The sequence below is a fragment of the Pelophylax lessonae genome, assembly GCF_965119305.1.
Source record: "Pelophylax lessonae genome assembly, chromosome: 4".
Classification (NCBI taxonomy): Eukaryota; Metazoa; Chordata; class Amphibia; order Anura; family Ranidae; genus Pelophylax; species Pelophylax lessonae.
Window position 1 is genome coordinate 212,997,568 of NC_138771.1, and position 27,309 is coordinate 213,024,876.

A 27,309-nucleotide genomic window follows, 5' to 3' on the forward strand; every position below is an offset into this window, starting at 1 on the left:
GTACTCCACAGCGTGGCTGGCAAGAAAGGGTATAAAAAGAAAAGCTAATGACATGGCCTCCTTGTTCACCTGATCTGAACCCCATTGAGAACCTGTGGTCCATCATCAAATGTGAGATTTACAAGGAGGGAAAACAGTACACCTCTCTGAACAGTGTCTGGGAGGCTGTGGTTGCTGCTGCACGCAATGTTAATGGTGAACAGATCAAAACACTGACAGAATCCATGGATGGCAGGCTTTTGAGTGTCCTTGCAAAGAAAAGTGGCTATATTGGTCACTGATTTGTTTTTGTTTTGTTTTTGAATGTCAGAAATGTATATTTGTGAATGTTGAGATGTTATATTGGTTTCACTGGTAAAAATAAATTGAAATGGGTATAATGTATATTTGATTTTTGTTAAGTTGCCTAATAATTATGCACAGTAATAGTCACCTGCACACACAGATATCCCCCTAAAATAGCTAAAACTAAAAACAAACTAAAAACTACTTCCAAAAATAGTCAGCTTTGATATGAGTTTTTTTGGGTTCATTGAGAACATGGTTGTTGTTCAATAATAAAATTAATCCTCAAAAATACTAATTTGCCTAATAATTCTGCACTCCCTGTATTTTCAATGCCCGTTAGCCACGCATGTCCTAATCCAGACTTTTATCCAGGGAGTGCGCCATATGGCTATATGTGCGCCATAAGGCGATCCCAGTTACTTCTGTGGGATCTAAATCTGGTGTTATCTGTTCTTCAAAAGCCTCCTTTTGAAAAAATTTCAGGAGATTTCGCTGCTTTCTTTGTCTCTGAAAGTTGCCTTCTTGGTGGTGGTCACTTCTGCCTGCAGGGTATCTGAATGGTGGCGTTGTCTTGCCGCTCACCTTATCTGGTGATACACAGGGATAAGGTGGTACTTCTACCTAATCAGTCGTTCCTTCTTAAGGTGGTTTCTGATTTTCATCTGAATGAAGCCATTGTGTTGCCTTCACTTTGCTCTAAACCTCAGCATCCTAAGGAGTATGCCTTGCATTCTTTGGATGTGGTTCGGGCGATCAGGGTTTATTTTGAGACCACTGAGTCCTTTAGTAAATCAGACGCTCTTCTTGTCCTTACTGATGGACCTTGTAAGGGATTGGCTGCATCTGCTGCCACCAACAGAGTAACCACGACAAGAACTTCAATGAATTTATCCTTAACATGTTAGCATTCATATTGAACCACAATACTTTTTCATTTTGTGGAACATACTATTTACAGGTTTGCGGGGTTGCGATGGGTACCAGCTGTGCACCCTCCATATGCCAACATATACCTGGGTGATTGGGAACAAGAGTTTTTGTAGTCCGAACAAAATATGAGCTATACAAAAAATATCATGCTATGGCAAAGATATCTGGACGATATCCTAGTAATATGGAACGGACCAGAAAACCAAATTAAATGAATGTCTAGAACTAATGAACAAAAACAACCACAACATATTTTACCCTGACGCACAACAAAACCAAAATCCCATTTCTTGATAGATATATAATATGGATGATACAGGAAATATGACAACGCTATACAGAAAAGAGACGGCGGGGAATAACATAGAGCACGCCACCAGCTTTCACCCGGAACCCCTCAAAAAATCAATCGCATTCAGCCAATTCCTCAGACTCAAAAGGAATTGTACGAACGAACTAGAATTCCAAAAAGAAGCAGATAACCTCAACCTCAGACTACAGGAACGAGGCTACACCAAGACATGCCTTAGAAAGGCCTTCAATATAGTTAAGAAAATGGACAGACAGGAGATCCTATTTTAAAAAAAAAAACACTCCAAAGGACAATAAGACTACACAACCCGCAAGAATAATAATGCGATATTCAAATGAACACTGGTTGATCAAAAATATCCTACAAAAAAACTGGCCAATACTTACTGAAGACCCCACTATAAAAGATCTAGTACCGGAAAACCCTTTGGTCACCTATAAAAAAAAAAACTACCTCCCTACAACATTCACTAGTCCATAGTGAACTAAAATCCAGAAGAGACCCCTGCAAAACTAAGGGTACTTTCCCATGTGGGTCCTGTGCACAGTGCACAGTTATTCAAAAATCAACCCACAAAATACTACCAAATGGAGAACACTTCACCCCTAAACATTACGCTAATTGCAAAACCAAAGCTGTGGTCTATCTTATGGAGTGCGAGTGTGGCAGCTTCTATGTCGGTAAGACACGGCAGGAATTCTGCCTTAGAGTGAACCAACATCTCCACAGCATGTACATAAGCAACTTCTATCTCCCACTGGGCCAACAACCATAAAAATCGTATGCCCAAAGTTAAATTCTCCATATTAGACAGAATACATGTACCTTCAAGAGGGGGGGGGGGACTGGAATAAGTCCCTCCTCCAAATGGAATTAAGATGGATCAAAAGACTCAATGCAGCCCAACCCCCGGGCTTAAATAAAAATATGAGCTATCGCCCCTTTTTGGAGGGGTTCTCGTCGGGTAAAACTGAGGAAAAAACAAACATCCCACCGATACCTCAACCATATCCATGCTAACACCCCAATGAATGGGGACCTAGGGACCCCAATACAACATTTTCCTGGGTACCCCAACCAGAATCCATTAACCCATACCACAAGGGTTCAACACTCCTTGCCATGCCAAGATCTCTCATTGTTGCCCCATAACCTACTTGTTCCTAATGTATATATTGCTGTTAAATAACTTTTATATTGAACTATTCCAAAACATTTATAGGTTATGAGCTATGAGACAGCCCTCGGGCCAGTCTCAGAAAGGATTATTGTACGGTTTTGTATCTGCAGCTTGTGCTCTTTATTTACCATAGAATCTATCATACATATCAGGATTTAATATTTAACTCCAGGTCTAAGTTGGTCCTTTATGCCACATCCGGCACAGGTAACCCCGGTATTGCCAAAACCGGGGGTTCAGGAGGCCAGCAGGAAGTGCCATCCACTGCTAAAAGATCCCTTGCAGGGACCTCCCCTACATTTCTGTGTCGGCGGCCGCTTAACATATACCTCTGCAAGAAATGACAGGATGCGCTCCCGCACCACGTCATCCAACCAAAACCGGAAGCAACGTCATTGCGCACATCTGCGCATGCGCACCGGGGGGTATAAAAAGGCCGGGAATCAAACAGGGCGCCACTTCCCTCCAACCGAGGGATCGTGAGGACGCCTGGACCCGCTGCCACGGGATACACACACTTTGGACACCCTTTTCTGGATACCCACAAACAGTAAGTAACCACAATGCAAACCGAATGCATTGATGGTATTTCCTTATCTTGAAAAAACTAACTAAGCTTCCCTTTTCTAACTAGCACCCTCTAGTGGACATCCTTGAAAATACATATTGCATATCTATAATTAAGTGAATACAAGAATTTTAAGATGTAAAAACATACTCACCTGAACGAATGTTAAAGCATATCCCTATTTCTAACATAGATTGGACTGGACTTGGGACGGTGTTCCCTCTCTCCTTGGCCCAATTAATACATAGCATGACCAGTAAGTATTTAGAAAAACATTAACTCCATAAAAATGAAAGACAACTTAAAACACCCTATTTACACTTACAATAATATACATTATATACCCCAGCAGCAGTGTCCACCTGATTCTTATGTGGCTTATTAGGACTAGAAGCAAGGCCCAGAAGCGAAATATTCCTATCTAACAAGTATGTATTTCATTATGTGACCTAAGGGAAACTAAGTTCCAATTGGTTCATAATATATACTCAAACCATTATTATTTTACTATATCCACAGACGTGGTTGACATACTCTCCTTGACAAAGGCTCTTTTGCCGAAACGCGTAGGAAACCAGAAATACCTTCCCTATAGATCCGACGCCATACCAAGAAGCGTGGGAAAAATGGAGAGATATTTATTGTCACCATACCACCGTGTCACCTTCTTCTTCTTACTTTTTCTTCTTTCACTACCACCATGGGTATATAACCCATACACTTGATGTACTATATTTTTGTCCCTTTTACTATTTATACTATATAATATCTTTAATAAACCTGTTTTATAAAAAAACATACTTATGAATGCATATATTGGCCAATAAAGTCCCAATTCTTTGACCTGAGGCACCAAACCCCATTTTCAAACACTTTCTCGGGATGATGGCTAAACAGAACTAAAAGTTTCTTTGGGAATCGCACACCTATACAATTTCCAGACGTATCAGGCAGATAGTGGTACAGGCCTATTCACTGAGGGGTCAGCTTTCTCCTTTCCCATTGAAGGCTTATTCTACGAGAACGCTGAGTGCCTCTTGGGCTTTCCGCCATCAGGCGTCGGTGCTACAAGTTTGCAAGGCTGCAACTTGGTCGTCTGTGCATATGTTCACAAAATTCTACAAGGTAGATGTGTTGGCATCCGCCCTTTCTGCTGATCTGTGGATCCGCGGATGCTTCTTTTGGCCGCAAGGTTTTGCAGGCTGCAGTTTAAAAGAGAACTGTTTTACTTTTCTACTTTGAGGGTTCTGTTTTTCCGGATGAGCTCCAGTTGTCCCTGGTTGAGCTCCATGTTACCTGGTTGGCTAAGTTTTGCCATTGAGGACTTACATTTGTTCCTGTGTTGTTTCCCATCCCTCATGATTATACTGCTTTGGGACATCCCTATGAGTAATGAAGATAAGGAGCTGCGTCTGTCAATGAACTTCAGATAAATGGATTTTACATAAGTTCTTTCAAAAATCCATTTTTTTCTCAATGTTCTTTTACTTAGAAGGACCAAAGCTTTGGTGCCCTCAGTCAGAGGTGGGATTTTGCTCCTGCTCTTCTCCTTCTGTCCCCTATGCTCCCAAGTGTCTTGAGGAAAATATGGGTGGAGCAGGCAGAAGTCCTTGTCATAGCTCCTTGGTGACCCTGAAGAGTTTGGTTTACTTCACCAGTTTTAGTGACCAGAACCATCCCTCTCCTGTGCAGACATGAACTACATTTCCAAGGGTCATTCAACAATAACAAAAAACACAGGTTCCCCTACTTGACATATTTGAAATGAAGATCTTCAAACCGAATTCCAACAGAATTATCTTTATTTTTCAGAAGAATAAAAGGTGGGGACGTTTTTTTTGAACCTATAAGGTATATTCCCCTTTGCACTGTCACTCAGTTTGTTTTTTCCTTGTTGTCAACACCTCTGAGGCGTGTGTGAACTGACAGCCTTGTCCTGTAAAGAACCCTTTTCTTCTACAGGACAAAGCTGTATTGAGACCTAGAGCCTTTTTCCTTCCTAAGGCCTCAGGCATGTTAGCGTCAAAAGTGGATTGTTCAGTTCTTCAAGGCAAATCTTTTTAAACAGATTTGAATGCATCCTATGGTCTATGTACATTTGTACACTAGACGTTCAAAAGGTTTTTTTCTAGGGTCCATACTTAGAGAAGCTTACTAAATCAAGAAACCTTGGTTAACAATTTAATTTAGTGTTGGTTTTGTGGAGTTGAATGTAGCTGAAAGGATGAAATCTGTAAATGCAACTAAATGCGTCTAACCCTACTTTAAAAGAGTTGTAAAGGCAGAAGGGTTTTTTTTTTATCTTAATGCATTCTATGCATTAGGATAAAAAAACTTTTGTGTGCATACCCCCTAATACTTATCGGAGCCCGTCCTTCTTTTTTTTTTTTTTTAATTCTTTTTATTTCAATATGTGCATAAAAACGAACATTCCAAACGTCCTTTCAACAAAGGGACAAAACAATATAAAATAAAAAATTATACAATATCCAAATAATTATCTGTTTACTTAGTATTCATAATCTCTTTATGCCAAGGTATATCCATTTAGCTTAATTGATCGCCGTTGTCCCGGTGTGCCCCAACCCCTTGCTCCATTTCATTCATAGATTTATTTCCTCATCATACTATGTGCATCCCTCTATATCCTCTTAGTTATCTCTTTCTATTCAACCATTGGTTAATTTTGATTGACTCCAATTATCCCAAATTTTATTATATTTAGTTGAGCATCCTCTATGCATATACAATACTTTTTCAAATGGTAAAATCTGATTTACCGCTCTTATCCAGTTCTTAACAGGGGGCTTCACTTGAATTCACTTAACTGTGATTGTTTTCCTTGCCATAAACAGCGTTTCTCTAAGCATTATCTTGTGATATCTAGACCATGTTATTTCATCTAATATACCCAGCAAACAGGTTTCTGGGGTCAAAGGTACAGGCATATTCAGGACAGAGGATAATATTTGAATTATTTCCTGCCAGAATCTTGATATCACTGGACAAAACCACATAATATGTATAAAGTCTACCGCTTAGCACTGCATCTCAAACATTTAGGAGATGCAATGCTTTGCATTGCATAAAGTCTACTTGAAGAGAGATGTGATTGATGTAGCATATATAAATTGTATTAACCTATTGTTTGCTGCTGGCGATACATATAAATGGGATGAACAGGCTTCTTTCCAATCTTCATCAGTTAAATTGGGAATTATTTCCTGCCATTTTGTTCTTATTGCCAAGGGATTCATTCCTGAATTAACCCTGGTTAAATGTGCATATATTTTAGAGATTAATCCTTTAGGGCCCTGGGACCTGAATATACCAATCATTGGATATCTAGAGATCCCAGGTCCCAAAACTCCAAATTGCGTTTGTAACGCATGTCGCAACTGTAGGTATCTATATAATGAGGTATGTGGTATATCATATTTCATTTGTATATCTGAAAAAGAGTACATATGTGTTATGTCATATACGTCTGCAAGGACTGATATCCCTTTTTGTTCCCAGAACTGATACTCTACCAATTGTTTCAGTTGATTAAACATTGGGTTTCGCCATAGTGGGAGATCCGTGTTTATTTGTGTGTTTCCCTCTATAAGTTTTGCCTCTCTCCATATTGTACGAGCTAATGTTAACATTGGTATTTGCTTATATTTTAATTTTATTCAAAGGTGCTTCTAGGGCTAGAAGTAAATTATCGATTTGTAAAACATGAGCCAGGTGTGATTCTACCATCTGTAGTTTTACTGGTACTATCCATCCTGTGAGATGTTTAAGTTGTCCAGCGAGATAGCATCTGTATATATTAGGAAGTGCCATACCTGCTTCTGTTTTAGCTCTCTGAAGTGTGGTTAACTTTATTCTATTTCTACCCTTTCCCCAAATAAATGTGGTAAATAGGGCATCTATTTTTTTAAAAATAGTTTTAGGGACTATAACCGACATATGTGAAAAAATGTATAAACATTTCGGTAATAGGACCATCTTGATTAAATGTATTCTCCCTGCAACTGAAAGTGGTAATTTAGTCCAAGTAGCTAATTTAGTTTTAATTGTTGTCATGAGTGGATTAAGGTTAGCCTGTAAAGCTGCTGGTGGTAATCTTGTAATATTTATTCCCAGGTATTTGAAAGAGGACACTACCTTTTAATAAACTTGAATCCTTGCTTAGTGTGAGTAGTTGTGGTTGCAATGGCATAAGAGAGGATTTTTGCCAATTAATTTTAAGGCCTGAATAAGAACCAAATAGTTCTATTATATTCATAGCTGCTTCCAATGATCCATGTGCATCATTTAAATATAAAACAAGATCATCAGCATATAACCCCACTATATCTATCCTTTCTGCCAATGTAATGCCCCGTACAGAAGGGGTTTGCCGAAGTCGAAGTGCCAAAGATTCAATAGCTACTGAAAATAAGAGTGGAGATAGAGGGCATCCCTGCCGGGTGCCTCTATATAATTGTATGGCCTTGGTTAAAAAGCCATTTACCAACAGCTGAGAAGTTGGATTTAGATACATTATTTTCACCAAAGTACAGAATTTCTCCCCAAATCCAAATGCCCTAAGCACTGCCTGCAAAAAGGGCCATTCAATAGAATCAAAAGCCTTTGCTGTATCAAGAGAGGCCAAGACACTTGAGTCTGGTAGTTGATCTCTAAGCTGAGCTATAAGTTGTGTTCTTCGAAGATTTATAGATGTGGATTTTCCTGGCATAAATCCAGTTTGATCTGGATGTATAATATTAAGTATTACATTGTTTAATCTATGGGCCAAAATTTTTGCAAGAATTTTGTAGTCTGTATTTAATAATGATATGGGTCGGTATGAAGCAGTCTGTTAAATTTTTATCTGGTTTTGGAATTAGTACTACTGTAGCTAAATACATGGATTCAGGAAGTCTTTTTACCCTGAAAGCTGCATCAAATACTTGAACTAGCACTGGGGCAAGAATATCCACGTATTTACTATATACTTCTAACGGAAGTCCGTCTGGTCCTGAAGCCTTTCCTATTGCTAGACTTGTTATTGCTCTTCTTACTTCTTCCTCACTTGGATTTTCCTCTAATAATTTAACCTGCTCAGTCGGTAAGGCTGGAAAGTGTATTTCACTCAGAGAAGTTGAAATTTCATCTGCATTATACGTAAGAGAGGTGGCATACATATCAGTATAAAACGAGTGAAAGCATGACCTAATACCAGCCACATCCCTTACGCATTCCCCATCAGGGCGCTGTATATTAGTTATAACTAAACTTGTACTTTGTTGCTTAGCCATATGTGCTAAAAGACGACTTGAAGTATTCCCTTGTTCAAAGTACTTCTTTTGATATTCAAATTGTTTGTATTTAGCTATTGCTGCTATATGTGTAGTATATTTTCTTACTGTTATTTCCCATTTTTCCCTATTTATTTCAGTTGGTGTCTTCAAAAACACAGCTTCTGTATCTCTACATTGCTCTTCTAGATCTTCCGTTTCCTGCCTGGTGGCTCTTTTAATATATGATATTGTTGATCTAAGTGCCCCCCGTAGATATGCTTTCAAGGTATCCCAAAAGATCAAATCTCTTTGGGATCCATGTATTTCTAAAAATATCTGCAATTGTTCAGGTATACGATCGTGCGTTCCAATCTGTGATAACCAATATGGCTGAAATTTCCAGTTTGCTTCATTCCCTCAATTCCTATTGCTATATTTACCAGGAGTGTTGAGTGATCAGACACTCCTCTAATCAAATAGTCAACAGAGACAACCCTAGAAATAATTTCCCAGCGCCAGATCTATTCTTGACAGACATCCCCTTCCTGGGATGGCCCAGGAATAAGCCCTGGTCTGGGGATTAAGCATTCTCCACAAATCTCTCCATCCAAATTCCTCCCCTAACTCACGAAGCATAAGTGGTTTTCGAGTTCTTTTTAGGGGGGGTCCATGCCTGTCCACCAGCGGGTCCCACAGAAGATTAAAGTCTCCCAGGCATAGCACTAATGCCTCTGGGTATAAACTTGCAAATAGCATAGCTTCTTTAATTACACTTAATGTAGCAGGTGGTGGATTATACATACATAAAATAACAAATGGTATATCATACACTTGAGCTCGTACAAATACATATTGCCCTTCAGGGTCTACCTTTTTTTTGAAAGCACTTCCATGGTACCGACCTATGGACAAGCAATGAAACCCCCCTTGCATATGTTGAATAGCTCGAGTGTATTGACCATTGGATCCAGGGTTTACACAATTGGTTTGTTGTATCTGGGATCATATGGGTCTCTTGCAGGCATATCATTTGTGCTTTAGTTTGTAATATATTTGTAATTACCTGGGATCTCTTCTGGGGGGTCCCTAGACCCCTAACATTCCATGATAGGAACCCACATTTTGTAGTCATCTTAGAGGTTTTTTTCTATATATAGCTGTAGGTTCACTTCCCAAAAGGGATCCCATATATCTAACCGTCTATCTATATATGACATTTATCATGATAATACCCCATAGCAATGTACTCCTTATATTTTATACCAATATAATTATTGAGGTCAGTTGGGCACACCAGGACACAGCGATCTTCAAAAGTAACAAGAAAAAATATGAAAGAAAAAAAAGAGAAAAAGAAAAAAAAAAATCACAAACAAAATTACCCAAAAAAATATATTTTGTTTTAAAAAGAATCATGCACATATAGCAACATTTTGACCAATAGGTCTTACTCAAAAAAAAAAAAAAAAAAAAAAAAAACAATGGGACATTGCCCGAGCATACAAACATTTGCATGCAAGGACAATATAGCTGCGGCCTCCACTCAAGCTCCCACCTTACTCTCAGAAAAATTTCATGTTTTCCTCTAAGAAATAAAAAAGGAATTTTACTAAGCAATCAAAAAAAAAAAAAAAAAAAATGGCTCAAAGAATTATCAGTGGTGGGAGGAGGGAGGGAGGGGAAGAGGAACCCCGAAAAAAAACAAAAAAAAAAAATGCACACAAAAAATAAAAATAAAAAACCCCCCCATAGTTCCTTAACTCCCAGTCCCTCCACTCCCCCTGCCTCATCATTCCATCACCCACATGCTGCTTTTTTTTTTCCTTTTTCTTGTATCCTTCACCAGGAAAAAAAGTTCATTACAAGGAAAAACAAAAAGGAAAATAGCAAGATTCTTCTTTCCGTTCACTTTATAGTTCCTTTCAAACAAAGCCATTCTTGTACACTCTCCGGAGTATTGAAGAAATATATTTTCCCATCTTCCTCCACCCTCATCCTCGCAGGGTATGCCATGGAGTAGCGAATGTGTCGTTCTCTTAATTTTTTTTTAACTTCAAAAAAGGTAGCTCTCAATTTTTGTAAATCTATTGAAAAATCAATATTGATCACCTCTGCAGTTTTATTTTATTTTTTGCACTATAAACAGAAACCATAAATTTTGAAAAATAAAACAATATTGTTTACTATCTGCTATAAAACCTATCCAATAAGAAATATATAAAAAAAAAAAACTTATAGCAACTTATAGCTTGATTATGATATTGCGGCAGTCAAATCAAACACCTAACTGACATTTTTGACACTTTTTTTGGGAACCGGTGACATTAAAACAGTGATCAGTGCTAAAAATTTGCACGGTCACTGTATTAATGACACTGGCTGACTGAAGAAAAAAGAGCACATTGCTGCTGTCAGAAGAGAGCCCTGTGTTTACTTACACAGGGCTGTCATCGGTAATGTCTGGATCCAATCGTCAGGTGACGGTGACCAATCAGCGGCCAGCACCTGCTGATTGGTTGGTGCTACAGCCAATCGCAGCACAGAGGTGGCAAGCTCCCTACCCCAGCACGCAGATCACATACTAGGTATGTGATCCAGCGCAGAGCAGCCGCCCTGCCGCGGTATACGGTGGGTGGTCCGCAAGTGGTTAAAGCAGTAACCTCTATGGAAAAAATGATTTAGAAGGCATAAAGGGGTTCATACTCCCCAGGCAACTTCTCATGCTTTTAGAAAAGCTAAACACATGTGCCAGTATGGGAGATTTACTAAAACTGGAACATGCAAAATCTGGTGCAGCTCTGCAAAGAAACCAATGAGCTTCCAGGTTTTATTGTCAAAACATAATTGAACAAGCTAAAGTTAGAGGCTGATTGGCTACCATGCACAGCTGCATCAGATTCTGAGGACTCCACTCATCCCCAATGTGTATTAGGCCTAAGGTTGTTTCAGCATTTCAGCCCCAACCAGGACTTTGGGCTTCTATCTTTGTCTAGCTCCAATACATTAAAATGAATTTTCCCTTTTAAACAGGACAATAGAGAGGGCGAGTAGAAAGGGTAAGCCTAGGTTTACACTGGTGCATGGAAAACAGCGCATGTTATGCGCACAGGAATTGCACCACCATACATCTTGTATGGCTCAAATCACATCGCATTCACACCAAAAGGCTGCAGGACCCCTCCCCCCCCCCCCCCGCACCTGAATCTTATCACATGTGTCACTGACACCCGCAGCAGATTGCATGGACGCCGTGCGATTGCCAAGCAGTGCGATACGATGTGGGGAAAGGCAGCGAATCTCGTGCTTTTTCCGCATCGCATCAGTGTGAACCGGTGTTTAATCTTCCCAACTGGGACACTGAGCAAGTACAGAAAGTCTGTCTTATAAGTACAAGAATGTAAACTATATATAAAAAAAAAAAAAGTTTTAAATAACAGTTGCAAAAAAAAAAAAAAACAACTTTCCAATTTCACTTTCTTTTTGCATATAGATAACCATTACAGCAATCTATGGCACAACTGGTGTAATTAATGAAAGTATATTCTTCACAATGGACTCACTAATACTTCCAGAAGGCTATAAACCTCATCGTAATGATTTGGTTAATGCTGTAGTACTGGAAAGCAATCAGTCCTGTTATGTTTGGAGAGCCCTGTGCATTGCACCAGCTAGCGAAAACCGGTATGTTTCATGTTTTCTTGTGAAGACCCCAACACTTTTTGTTTGTGTGTTTTTATCATATATTTGTTTTGTTAATTTTAACCAGTTGTAGACTATACACACCCATAAAACGTTAGCCAAATACACACAATGTATGTATCTGTGTCCAGTTTGGACATGTTGCACTCCACTGCCCCCCACCTCAAACTTGCAGCCTATTTTTGACTGCAAAAATTCTGTCTGGGAGTTTGTGTAAATACAGCAGCTGTAAAAAGGTACTGCGGCTGTCAATCCACACCGCCTGGGGAAGAATATCCCCCCATTGTTACGAATGAGAAGAATAGTGCCCCATTGATGTTTTCAGTGGGGGAAATGGTAAAAAGGGGGGGGGGGAGGGGAGGGAAATGGCGCTGCCTAAGGAAGGGGATGAGTAGAAAGTAAGCAACTAAGGGTGAATAAAGTTCTTCAGTGTTAAGAAGAAATAAACAACAAGGCAATATTAAAACATAACAATGCAACGTCTCACAAATGGATAATAAATAAACTGAGGTAAAACATAGCATCAAAAACGTAAAGTGACTAGTGCTGGTATTGTGCAGCGGTTTGGGCACCCAGAGAGTGGGCCCAGTGATAGTGCTATAGTGACAAAGGTTTTCACAAAATAAATAGCTTAAATAATACAGGTGAACTGAATCGAAAGAATCAATGCAATAACATTAGTGACTTAGTGCCACGAAGGTGCGATAGTCAGGGCAACACAGATGTGTCCTGGAAATAGTGGCTAGGTAACCCAAAATAACACATATAAAATATGTCTTAAGCAGGGAGCTAGTGGGCCCACAAACAGAAATAAAATGGATGTAATAAACACGTAAGAACTGTGCAGGTTGAACAGGTTAATTATAGTAAGATATAAATTTGAATGAAATAATATACAATGGTTATAACTCAAGAGCAATATTTCAGTGACTAAGTGCAATAGGTGATAGATGGTGGGGTATTCAAAATGAATAGTCCATTGCTTGTGCACAGCCAGTGGTGGAATCAATCCTCATGCAGTAACTCCAAAGGGGTCCTAGGGGGTGGTGTAACGGTTGAGTGCTCGTGGACTCTCGTAAAGGATGCACTCACCAGAAATACCCACCCCACACAGGGATATTGGGCAAAGCTGTAAACGGGGGTTCACTGTGGTAATGCCTGGTCCTGGATGACCCTCCTAGAATCCTGGTTCCCAGGTAGAGGTCTGCGTTGACCCAGCTAAAGCCCCAGTCTCATCTACTCCTCGGGTGGTAGGGTGGTGGGTGTCTCATATAAATGAACAAGGGGGGACCAATAGTGGGATACTGCCAAATGATTTTTTATTAAAAATATACAATAGGGTACTCCCAATATCCAAGTAGTAAAAAATTGTGGTATCAGGAACGCTGTGCGTTCCACAGGGGTCCGGAACAGGAAGTGACGTGACGGCGCCGTACGCGTTTCGTCATAAGACGTCCTCAGCAGCGTGGGGGAAATGGTGCTCCATAATTGGTGTCAGTTGGTGGAATAGTTCCCTAAGGGCCAGATAAAGGCATGCAAAGGCCCCATAGTAGAACACTTTGGAACAAAACAATTCCATATCATTGAAGTCGGATCATTATCTTGACTACTCCTATCTGTGGCAGGTGACTTGCTCTCTGAGGATCTTGAAAGGGAACCTCATGCCAAAATTTAGAACCCCCCTTCCCCCCCCCCCCAACAAAGACCATTCCAAACCCTTCGGTCTGTGCTTTGGGGCAGGGGGGGGGCCCTGCTCCCCCCACCCCAAAGCACCTTGTCACCATGGGCCTCTTTCCCCATGGGCAGTGGTCGTGAGGGTCTGCGGGCAGGAGGCTTATCAGAATCTGGAAGCTCCCTTTTAGCAAGCGGTCCCCCAGACCCCCCTCCCCTGTTTAAATGAGTATGGGGTACATTTTACCCCTATCCATTCATCTCCCAAAACAAGCAGTCTAAATAAAATCCTTTATTAAAAATAATGTCCCCCCCATTGTATCTCCAACTTCTTCCTCCAGTCTGCCCTCCGCCTGCTGTCTTCACCACCACAGACCCAGTCCTTCTCCACTGCTGGCTCCTGCAGTTGTGTAATCGCCAATGTCTGCCAGTTGTATAGCCATGGGGCGCGGCTATCCGGTGACGTGACCGTGAGACCCCCCACGCTTTGTGACATCACAAGGGGCGGGGTCTCAGTGATGTCACCCGATGGCCACGCCTCATGGCAGACATTGGCGATGACCACTGCAAGAGCAGGCGGCAGAGAAGACCGGAGGAAGAAGACACATTGGAGCTACGAGGGGGGACATTATTCACTTTTAATAAAGGACTTGTCAAAATCGTTTTTTTTTTTTTTTTTTTTTTTGGGGGGGGGGGTGAATAAGTAGGGGTACAATGTATACCATACTCATTCACATGGGCGGGGAAGGGATCTGGGGGCCTAGATTCCAATAAGCCTCCTTCCTGCAAACCCCCACAACCAATGGCCCAGGGTTGTCAGGAAGAGGCCCTTGTTCCCATCAACATGGGGAGAAGGTGCTTTGGGGTGGGGCGCAGAGCCCCCCCCAGCCTTAAAGCAACTGCCTACCCATGTTGAGGGCATGTGGCCTGGTATGATCCAGGGAGGAGGGTGCGCTTGACCCCCCCCCCCCCCCCCCCGATCTGCCTGGGCTGCATGCTCTGATAACGGTCTAGCATGGATTTGGCATTGATAAGGCTTACCTATAGGTACTGTAAATATCTCCTAAACATGCACCGTTTAGGAGATATTTACCTTACATGCAGCCAGTGACGTCACTGGCGCATGCGCTCTGAAGGAACGGCCACTCGTGCCGTTCCTTCAGAGTCCCGTGCTGTGACTGTTGGCTCTCGCGCGCGTGCGCGGGAGTGACGTCACCGCAGCTCTGGCCAATCAGATGGCCGGATGCCGCGATCCCGGAAGACGGGCGACTGGACATGTCGCCCGTCATAGAGGTGAGTGAGCGGCATGGCGGGGGCTCTTTCTAAGGTAAGTATTGCATAATGAGCTAGTATGCGATGCATACTAGCTCATTATGTCTTTCTCTTGCAGGGTGGAAAAAAAAAACGAGTTTACAACCTCTAAGTCCGCCTTTCTCAACCTTTTTAACACAGAAGAACCCTTAAAATTAAGGCTAACCATTATTTTTCAAAAATGGGTGGAACATCACTTTGAGCTGCTTCTTATGATGGTTTCTGCTGTGTTTGCTTCATCAGTTACCTATTATACGTAGGTCAGTGTGTATGGTAGGTCAGTGTGTATTCTGCCCTGCTAATAATATGCTTATTCTAAAGAGAAAGCTGAACTCTTGGCAGGTATACAAGAGACAAATTAGTGCAGCTCTGTAGCCATCAATGCATACATAAATCTTTTTTTAAATACAAGCAGTGTAAGTACCTGAATACGGCAAGGTTGGAGTGTTTGGGAGGAAGAAGCAGCACAAGGAGCAAATCCATTTATGTGCTAAAAAAAAAAAAAAAAAATAAACTGCTGTTAGGAGAAGAAAAAGACAGAGAGATCATCACTGTGCTGTTTCCCCTTTATGGTCTAGTTGCAGGCTAGGGTGGGTCCAGGATGGACAGAGGAAGTGGGTTCAAAGGAGTTGGCCATCAAAGCAAGGCAGAAAAAAGTACTGCAGGGGAAGTCTCTGAACAGAAGGTCAATATTGCAGCAAGAACTGTTTGTTAAATGGGTTGTTTATTATTTCATGTTTGTAACTGCAGTTCTGTTATAAATTACCATGCACTCTAGAACTAGCTTTTAATCGATTTTTACGATAGAGGAAAGACAAATTTTTCTACAGTCTGTAATGTCTGCTGTTCTTTTCTATACTAATACAGTATTTCAACATCTGATGAAGACAACGTGGAAAGCCAGAACGTTGATGCTTTGATGAGGAATAAAGGAGGCTTGGAGGTTTCCAGAATGACTAATTTTGGAGTTATCAAACAAGGACAGAGAAAATCTCTGCAAATTCATATAGAGTATGTTACCATCGTGTTCTTATTGTACTAGGATGTATGAGTTACTTTACCTGCATTATTAATTTAGTGAACAGTGCTCCACAATCTATAGTATAGAGTATACTCGCTGATTTTTTATTTTTTTTTTTCATTCAACCAGTGATGTTGGATCTCTCCCTTTGTGTCTTTTTGTATTCTGACATTGGGACTCCCCCCGCTAGATAACACTGATCAGTGTTTGCAGCCATTGGCTGCAAGCGCTGATCAAATGCTGGTTTTCCAGCATGACCAATTGACAGAATCCTATTGTAATTGAATGTTATTACAAATGACCTTTCCTTTTTAATCTGTAGCCCTTGCAATTTTCTGAAAATGCAATATGGCTACCTGTAACTGTACTGTACACACCCCAGAAACCCAATTTCCTGCTTTTGTAATTGGCTCACCAATTTTCCCGGAAGTCTGCCTAAGCTACAAGTCAGATTTATGGCATCCCCTGGAATAAAATTTAATTTTTGATAAGATACTCCCAATAGGAACATGTCTAAGGCTGGGTTCACACTATTGCGAATTGTATGCGGGTTTTCTTTGGAGCCGGTTCACATATCTCCAGACCGGCTCCGGTATGAGTTGCACAGGAGTCCTCTGCGTCTTCTGGTCCATTTCAGGTCCCAAAAATTGGACCTGAAATGGTGCACGTGGATGCCCCGGACCCCTTCTGTGAGCGGCTCTATGCGGCAGTGTGAACCCAGGCTTAGGGGTGCAGACCCAGCAGCTTTCCTCATTAGAGCCCTGCAGCTACCACAGCTGAATGATCATTATGAAACCACTCCCATTAGACTCACTCTGCACAAAGGAACAGAGGAACAAAGAGATTATTTTTTTTTTTTTCATAATAACAAAAGGTAGGCATCTGCAACAAAGTTTGTTAAAATCCTTGCAATGTACATAGATCACTCAGAGGGGAATGTTTTTTCTCAACAAAAGTGGGGTTACGCTTTAACCACTTCAGCTCCAGAGAAGGTTTTACCCTCTTAATGACCAGGCCATTTTTTGCAATTTGGAACGGTGTTACTTTAACAAAACATTGCACAGTCGTACCCAAATACAATTGATGTCATTTTTTCCCCCACAAATACAGCTTTCTTTTGGTGGTATTTGATCACCGCGACAATTCTGAAAAAAAAGCTATATTTTTTACTTTCTGCTATAAAACATTCCCAATAAAAAAAATCTAATTTTTTTTTTCAAATATGAAGTTTATTAAGATACACAAAAAAGGGGATGACAACATGTCACACATGAAACAACCACAGTATACAAACTTCTCATAATGCATGGCGGTGCGTCAGAAAAAGCAGTATCATGAAGAAGGCAATTGCATAATAGAAACTTTCGTAGGCATAAGAAGACCACAGAAGTAAAAAACATCCACAGTGCGTCCCACTACGGTGGGTCAGTCAACGTAAACAACAGAGAACAGTCAATATAGTGAAGAGTATGGCAGTCCGTAGCCAGTAATGTCATATGCAAGTGGCACCGTATGGGGAGAAGACAAGCCCCCACAGACGGAGCACACATGGCACCACTCAATGGTTAGAGGAGACACAATGAAAGGTAGAAAAGCCGTACAGTATATCGGCGAGACGCCAGTGGAGGGCAGAGAAGGAGGAGAGGGAGGGGGGATGTGATAAAGAAATGCAGAAAAAGAAAGAACAAGGGGAGAAAAAAGAAAAGAGAGGGAAGAGGGGGGGGGAGATGGTGGGCGCTGCGCCGGGACAGGCCCCCCCAGTGAAGAGCGACAGTTCGGCGGAATCTCAAGGGCACATCAGAGCTTTCCCCCTGTCAGAGATGAGAAACACATTCCAGTAACCCCAAGTCTTTTCGTATCGGTCTCGCTTTTGAAGCGCCGTGAGGGTTAGGTCTTCCATCTTGTTGATGTCCTCCAGTCTGCGCATACAGTCCCCAATGGAGGGGGATCGTGTAGTCTTCCAATAGAGTGGGATGCATGACCTCGCTGCCGACGGTACATGGGGCACAATTGACTTCTTATATTTCCGCATTGGGATGCTGGATAGTTGCAGGATGAAGAAAGCCGGTGTGTCAGGTATGGTATGGTCCGTGAGGTCCCGCAAGAGAGAGCCCACAGCCAACCAAAAGTCCCGTAGTTTAGGGCAGGACCAGAAAACGTGAAGTAAGGTGCCGCATTCCTCCTGGCACCGCCAGCATAAGTCAGACGTACCCGGGAACATTTTACTCAACAGAGACAGAACCCTATACCACCGTGTCAGCACTTTATAATTAGATTCCTGCAACTTCGTACAGGTTGGGGTCTTAAGAGCACTGGTGTAGAAATTAGAGCGTTGAGCTGGCGAGAGAGTCAGTTGGAGGTCCCGTTCCCATTTGGAGACATACGCAGGTGTGAAGTCCTCTGGAGGAGTAACCAGTATGGTGTAGGTTTTCGACAGAGTGTGGGGAAGAGTCCCATCACCGGAGCATAGAACTTCGTATGGCGTAAGTTCCCGGCAGAAAAGGTCAGGCGAGGGCAATGAGTGCAGGAAGTGGCGCAGTTGAGCCGCCTGCCAGAAAGTCAGAGCATAGGGACCAGAGGGGTCAGTCAGGCGGGTAAGTGATGGCCAGCCGTCCGCCTGTAGAAAATGAGTGGCCGTGCCCCGATGTCGGGCCAAAAGGGATAGGAATTGCCGGTCCGAGACACCTGGTTTAAAGGCTGGGTTACCCAGCACTGGGAATAAAGGGGAGGTAGGGGAGGACACAGTTGGACTGGAAAGGAGGGAGGCCGTCACAGCCAAAGTAACACCGATAGTCGGGTGAGATTTAAGGGACGGTGGACATGAGTCCCGACACCACGGTGCACCGCCTAGCGGGATCGGCGATTGGGCCTGTTCCAGCTGCACCCATAGCTTATTGTCCCCATGGCGCCGCCAGTCCAGCAGACGGCTAAGATGGGACCGCCTGATAGTATTTAGTCACATCGGGAATAGCAATGCCTCCGCATCGCTTGGGAAGGGACAGGAGGGAGCAAGCTATACGCGGCGAGCCGGAGCGCCAAATGTATTGCACGAACAGGGAGTGGAGCTGTCGAAAGAAAGGTGACGGCAATCTTATCGGCAGGGCCTGAAGAAGGTATAGAACCTTGGGGAGAATCGACATTTTAACTAAGTTACAACGTCCAAACCAAGAGTGAATACCTTTGGACCACACTGCCAGGAGCTGGCGGACAGTAACCAACAGCGGGGAAAAATTGAGGGCGTATAGGGTGGAGAGGTCAGGGGCAATACGGGTGCCCAGATACGTCAACGCTGAGGAAATCCAACGAAAGGGTAAGGGCGAGGTCACCTGGGACAGGAGGGCCGGTGGCATCGCTACCCCCATCGCCTCAGATTTGCCCAGATTGATCTTCAAGTTGGAACATGAACCGTAAAGGTCCAGTTCCCGGAGGAGGTTGGGGGCAGAGATCACCGGGTTAGAGCGGGAGAACAACATATCGTCCGCGTAGGCCGATACCTTGCACTCCAGATCCCCCACGCGCATCCCCGAGATATCGGGGTCGGCTCTGACCCTGCAGAGAAAGGGCTCCAGGGAAAGCGCGTAAAGCAGTGGGGAGAGCGGACAACCCTGACGGGTGCCGTTAGTGATAGTGAATGACGCTGACAAGATCCCGTTACACTTCACCTGGGCGGTGGGGTTGGAGTAGATGTGGCCTATCTAGGACAACATAGAGGAGCCAAGTCCAATCGACTGCAGCGTGGCTGTCATAAACCGCCAGCTGACACGGTCGAAGGCTTTCTCCGCATCCGTGTTCAAAAGAACACAAGGTATCCGCGATGTTTGTGCTAAGTGGATGAGATTAAGCACCTTGGACGTGTTGTCACGTGCTTCGCGGGTGGAAATAAATCCCACCTGATCCAAATGCACGAGGCGCGGCATAAGAGGGCCCAGGCGAGACGCTATGATCTTGGAGAAGACCTTCAAGTCAATATTCAGCAAAGAGATCGGGCGATAACTACTACAAAGAGCCGGATCTTTCCCCTCCTTCGGGATCAGGGAGATATGCGCCCGTAACGAGTCAGTCGGAAAGGCTGACTTGTTAGATCCGAGGAGGTTCAGCCACGCTAGCCAATGGGGTCCCAGGGTCTGGAAAAAAGTAGAATAATAGGGGAGGGTGAAGCCATCCGGGCCCGGGGCCTTACCAACTTTAAAGGAACCCAGGGCCCCCTGCAGTTCCAGCAGAGAAATCGGAGCCTCCAGTTGCTCTCTTTCCTCCACCGAAAGACTGGGCAAACGCGCCGAGGACACATAGTCCTCAATTTGCGCTGGGGAGGCTGTTGGGGCGGAAGGTTATATAGGTCAGAATAAAACGCCCGGAACTCCTCAGCAATCAGCCTGGGCAGAGCCACCTTCCTCCCCCCTGCGGAGCGAACGTGGGGAACATAGTTCGTAATACGCTGTGCGCGGACGGAGGTCGCCAGCAAGTGACCACATTTATCCCCGGACGAGTAGAAGGCTTGACGTGATCGTTGAAGATCCGCATTGGCCTTTGCAAAGAGAAGGTCTTTCACCTTCTGTCGTAGGGCGAAAAGTTCCCTCTCGTCATCCTTGGTCAAGGAACGTTTATGCCTAGCTTCCAGCACGGATATCTGCCAGCAGCTTATTCAGGAGTTGCAAACGGGCTTTCTTTATGCGGGATCCATGTTTGATGAATAGGCCCCGAATCACGGTCTTGTGAGCCTCCCACACCATACCCGGGTCACAGCCCTCTGTAGTGTTTTCCCTGAAATAGTTAGCTAGTTCCCGAAGGATTTCAGCATGGACTTCAGCATGGAGACCGGGGCATGATCCGAGAAGGTGATCGAACCGATCTCCGTTTCTCGCACCGCATGCAGTTGGCGGTGGGGCACCAGAAAGAAATCAATACGCGAGTAGGCTTTGTGGGGTGAAGAGAGAAAGGTGTAGTCACGTTCACTACCATGTTGCAGGCGCCAGGCATCCACTAGCTGGGTGTTGTGGAGTGCTTGCAAAAAGCACTTCCGAACGCCATGGGGAATCGAGGAAGTCCTGGAGGAAGTATCCATCGACGGGACCAGGGGGATATTGAAGTCCCCCCCCCCCCATTATCAATTGGCCCTCTTGGAAGCCAGCAAGCTTATCCAGGACATCAGACATAAAGCCATCCTGCCCTTCGTTAGGGGCATAGATACAGGCGAACGTTAGGCGGTGGGAGCAGACTGTCCCTTTGAGAAACAAAAAACGCCCACCTGGGTCCAACAATGAGGCCTCGCACTTCCACGGGATCCTGGCTGACAACAAGATGGAGACTCCCTTGGATTTTGCGACGGCATTGGTAGCGTGATACGAGAACGGGTAAAACCGATTCTTAAGGAGCGGAAGGCGGTCATCTCTGAAATGGGTCTCCTGAATGAAGGCTACGTCTGCACGGGAGCGGCGCAATTCATTCAGGAGTACTTTCCGCTTCTCTGGTACATTGAGCCCTTTGGCATTCAGGGAATACAACCTGAGGGTGTCCATGGCCCGGCACAGCGCCCCGCCCACCCACCTAGAGAGGTAAGTAAAGAAAGGGAGGGGAAGGGTGGGTAAGAGGGAGAGGAGAGAGGATGTTCCCGCCGAGAGGGACGGAGACGGAGGAAAGAAAAACAGTAGACAAAGACAGGGATAGGAGAGTAAGACCCAAAGAAACTAATAGAGCAGAGATGCTGCACTAGCACAGGGGCGACCAGCACCCCGAGTGCCAACTGCCAACCTACTGGGGGTCGAGGGTGGAGACGACTCAACCAAAACCTGCTCAGGTCCGGCTGTCCGGCCCACCTAGCTAGAAGGAAGAGACAAGATGAAGAGGGGGAGCAGTGTAAGATCAAAGTGGAGGATGCAGAAGTAGAACAGGGGTAGTCGAGGTAGAAATCACCACCCCAGTCCGCCACACCCTGCACGCAGACCGGAAGGCCTGGTGGCACGCAAGGCGCGGCAAACCGTGGCACTGAGAGGGACCAAGCGGAGCACCCCATTAGACACATGTGAACTAGTGCAATGTAACCCCGGTGAACGGCGAGGCAGGCAAGAGTAGATATAGTACAAAACCCCCATGGTGTAGCATGCCCCGGCGAGACCGCACGGCAGAGCCAAGCTGCACCTCCAGGGAAATCGCACCACGTGGATCACACAATCAGGCACAACAGAATAACCAACGTACAGTAGGGTGACAATGCAGTGAGAGCCCCCACATGAGCTGAACGCCCTACGTTTTCAGTGGCTACTGGCAACCCAGCACTGGGTAACCGGACGGCAGACAGGCGGTGGGTCGCCACCCTGAGCAGTTTTGTACGTGAACGCCGTCCCTTTAGGGAGACGGCGCTCGTCTCCGGAGCCCCCCCCCTCCCAACCCGGCGGCCCGCTCTCGGTAAGCCGAATCACTGCAAGTCACCCCCAGGAGAACGATCCCAGCCACCCCAACCACCCATCCACCCCGGCTCCACAGGTAGGTACAGCGTCCCCAAACTTTCTCATAAGTATACACCAGGGCGTAACCAAGAGGAGCACCCCATAACTCTGAGTGAGTGTAGGTGAGAAAAAACATCAGGGAGGGACAGCATAACTATCCAGCAGGGAATCCTGAAGGTGGTAGGGGGAGTAGAGGAGCGTCCCAGCAGTCAACATTACAACCACTCCGGAGAGTGATATCCACGGGGCCAGGAGGGGCAGAGAGGACGCCATATCAAGGCAACAGGCCAAACCAGGGTAGAAAGTAACATTCTCGGGTCCATCCGGGGGTTGTATCCACAGTCACTGGAAGGCAGGGGGATAGTCTCTGTCCACCGTCCGGTAATGATAGCCAGGGAAAGCAAATACCAGATAGAGGGCACAACCAGCAGGGCTTCCGGAATCGAAGGCACACAATCGGTCTCACTGTTCCCTGGGGGTGTCCGTAGAACGCGGCCTGGAGCCACGGCGAGACCGCTGCGGGCGGGGGGAGCTGAAGGGGCCCCCACCCGGAGCAGATCTGCGATCTGACGGACGGGGAAGTAAAACCAGCCAATCTGGTACCTGGATAGGATCCGTCTCGAGGAAGGCAAACAATGCGGGTAGCTCCGACTGGGATCTCAGAGTGAAGGAAGAATTAGGTTTCCTGAATGTGACGGAAAGAGGGTAGCCCCATCTGTAGGTGACCCCCGATCTCCTAGCCAAGTCCAGCAGCGGGCGCAGCAATGCCCTACGATAGAGAGTAGCTCGGGACAGGTCAGGCAGTAATTTCAGGGACGCTCCATCAAAGTCCAGAGTACCCGCGTCCCAAGCTTTCCTGATCATTTCCCTGTGGGAGAATCTATGCAGGCGACAGATAACATCCCTAGGTCTGTCCGGGTCAGGGGAGCGCGGGCCCAGAGCCCTGTGGACACGATCGGACTCCAGGTTGGCAGGCAAGGACTCCCCCAGGAGTTGGGCAAAGATGGCGGAGACAGTGTCCTGGAGGTCCTCAGGGCCAGTCGCCTCTGGAAGTCCCTTGAGCCGCACATTATTCCTTCTGCTGCGATCCTCAATGTCCTCCATGTGCAGCTGCATAGCCATGGTGGATGTGGCTTGGTTCTGCTGGGCTACCTCCAAAGCACCCACCCGGTGGTCCATGGCTGCAGAGCAGACTCACCTGCTGTCACACGCCCCGAGACCTGCTGCACCTCGGTCCGGACCTCCTGGATAGCCCTCTGGTGCGCTGACTCGAGGCGGCCCACTATGGACTCAATGTCCGCCTTGCTTGGCAGGGCCCGCAGTAGGGCGCGAAGCTCATCAAACCCCCCCCCCCCCCCCGCTGTGTGAACGAGGAGGGCTCCGGCTCACCCGGGCGGAGGGCAGCCGGGGTGGTGGAAAGAATGTCCGAGGCGGCTGAGGATGCCGGGGATGCCGGTGGTATGTCTTCTGCAGCATGAGGTGAGGAGCTGGGCGCCGCCATATTGGCCGATGCGGCGGGAGCTTGAGAGGGGGAGAAAAAGTTGCTAATATCTCCTCTCACCGGTGTTCTGCGGGGGGTAGACGAAGGTCCAGCTGCTCCCCTAGTCCTCCGGCGTCTCGCAGACCGTGTGAGCCAGGTTAGGCACAGGCAGGCACAGAGCTCACAGCAAAGACAGCTTCAGCCGGCCATGTCCAGACCACGCCCCCAATCTAATTTTTTTATTAGTTTTGGTTAATTTGTATACTGCTGCATATTTTTGGTAAAAAATCCCAAAAAGCGTATTTTAATTGGTTTGCGCAAAAGTTTTAGCGTTTACAAACTACGGGATAGATTTTTGGGATTTATTTATTTTATTTGTTTTTATTAGTAATGGCGGCAATCAGCATTTTTTAGCAGGACTGCGACATTACGGCGGAATGATCGGGCCCCTAACTGACATTTTTGACACTTTTGTGGGACCAGTGACATTAATACAGTAAGCAGTGCTAAATAATATGCACTGTTACTGTATAAATGACACTGGCAGGGAAGGGGTTAACACTGGGGGTGATCAAAGTGGTTAATGTGTACCTAGATATGCTTACTAACCGTGTGGGGGAATAGTCCTGTGACAGGCACAGAGAGATCGAAGTTTCAGCTTAGCTGAAACTTCTGATCTCTCCCTGCCTGTCTGACAGAAGAATTGCCTGCTTTGTTTACATAAGCAGACGGGTCTTCTGTCAGTTTAATGGGCGATCGCAAGAGGCCGGCGGCAATCGCCGCCGCTCCTCCCGCGGCCCGCCTCCCGCGCTCCCTGAGACCTTGTGCACAAAATCACGTAGTACTACGTGTTTTTGTGCAGCCGAGCCACCCTGCCACAGTAATACTATGATGGGCTGCCGGAAAGAGGTTAAGGAGATTTATATAATTTCAACTCCTAAAAACACTCATCAGCATAAACTCAAATCCTTAAAAAAATCAGAAAAAATAAAACTATTTTAAAAGCAATTACAACATTGCTGAACTTTTGTATCCTTGGAAATATGACCAATTGTTTTTTGGCCATATTTCTCTTGTGGGTCAGAGGAGTGTACGCACTCTTGCTCTCCAATGAATGAGTCAGCTGAAAGCGGGCTATTTCTCGTAATCAACTGAAGTCACAGAACCCCTCCGAACACTGGAAGGATCCCGACCACAATGTCAGGATCGACCCAGCTGCCTTAATGACAGCTGGCTCTAGCTGTCAGTATGCAGCTGTTAAAGCCAGCTGCGCACACCCACTCTCCAGCCCAGCGCTTCAGTTAGCATGGGGAGTTGCAGAGAGCAGTGGCTGATGGTTACAGCCAGTGGCGTAGCGTAGGTTGTCAGCACCCGGGGCAAGGCAAGTAATTTGCGCCCCCTAACCCGCGGGATTTTAGCACTCGAGTCTCTTCCACTAGATTAGTTATAGAAACCCTTACCCCCTAAGCACATGTATTGTTTGTTATGAAAATACTGATGTAATTAAAGTAAAATGCATCTAAATACAAGTTTGAATGACCAGCGTGCCCCCTTTTAATGCAGAATGACCAGCGTGTCCCCATTCAATGCAGAATGACCAGCGTGCCCCCTTTCAATGCAGAATGACCAGCATGCCCCCTTTCCATGCAGAATGACCAGCATGCCCCCTTTCCATGCAGAATGACCAGCATGCCCCCTTTCCATGCAGAATGACCAGCATGCCCCCTTTCAATGCAGAATGACCAGCATGCCCCCCTTCAATGCAGAATGACCAGCATGCCCCCTTTCAATGCAGAGAGGCCAGCATGCCCCCTTCAATGCAGAATGACCAGCATGCCCCCTTTCAATGCAGAGAGGCCAGCATGCCCCCTTTCAATGCAGAGACCAGCGTGCCCCCCCCCCTTCAATGCAGAATGACCAGCGTGCCCCCCTTCAATGCAGAATGACCAGCGTGCCCCCCTTCAATGCAGAATGACCAGCGTGCCCCCTTTCAATGCAGAGAGACTTACCTGCAGCGGCAGCTTCTCCTAAGTTCCCCGTGACTCTTCGAGTCCTCCCGCCTTCTCCTCGGCCAATGGCATTCGTTCGCCTTTCGGCCAATCAGGAATCACAGGATCCGTGTGATAATAGCGAATTTTCATTAGCTATTGTCACACAATGGGTGGGCTCGGCCGCACTGCTCTGCGCCCCGGGTCCACCCTTTTTTGAAGCCTATTAGAGCCTCTGGCTCTAATCAGGTGATTAAAAAAAAAAAAACACTCTGTGACAGCGCCAGGCTGCTGACTCACTCGCTGCTAAACTGACTGAGCAGTGAGGAGAGGCGGCATAGGCGGGGCTTGGCTTGCAACGCCACCCCACCCTACACCAATGGACAGGTGAGGCACAGTCCAGCCCCGCCACGATCTGCCATTTTCAGCCATAAGGTTGCCGCGCTGGACATCTTCCATCCTAAAGATGGAGGCAGCCGCAGACAGTGTGTGAACTGTGTATGTCAGAGTCAGACAGACAGAGTGACACAGCGGATGCGCCCCCCCCAGATGTTGCGCTTGGTGCGGCCGGCCCCCCCTGCACCCCCCACGCTACGCCACTGGTTACAGCTCTCCAATCCCAGCAGTACGAGAACTGAGTGATCTGCGGTCATGTCATCGCTCAGTTCTTGGTCTTAGAGCCAACTTAGGACAGTTGCAGCATCACACTGAGGTGAGTATACTCCCTGGGGTGAGTATATGTGTTGGGTTTATTTATTTATTTTTTTAGAACCCCAAACTACTTTAATATACTAAATTCTTAAAGGGCCACTACATGTAATACAACGTATTTTATCAAAAAGTGCTATACAAAGCAACGTACATATATTAAAAATTGCAGTGATAAATACACATCCTAGAATGATATGCATAATATAGAACTTTATAGACCCAACAATATTTTCATACTTTTAAGCCTTTTATAAAAAAAAAAAAAAAAATGAATCCCATGGTACTTAAGTGTATGTCAAGCCAAAAGCTATTCTAATAATTTAGATAAATCTGCAGCAGAGACACAGAAGAAAATTTGTCAAACCTTTAAAATTGCATGTGTCCGTGAAATGGCAAGAAACTTTTGTACCCAAAGTATCCATTGGTCATGAAC

General features: G+C 45.2%; 1 protein-coding gene across 1 annotated transcript in view; it reads left to right on the forward strand.

Annotated features, from left to right (window-relative positions):
* MOV10L1 (Mov10 like RNA helicase 1) overlaps positions 1–27,309 on the forward strand; it is a gene marked incomplete at its 3' end in the record, with an annotated part of 461,653 nt that overhangs the window by 79,512 nt on the left and 354,832 nt on the right. The window contains exons 5-6 of the mRNA XM_082256834.1: positions 12,043–12,233; positions 16,101–16,244. Of these exons, the coding sequence (XP_082112960.1) occupies positions 12,043–12,233; positions 16,101–16,244 (335 nt within the window). The remainder of the gene's footprint in view (positions 1–12,042; positions 12,234–16,100; positions 16,245–27,309) is intronic.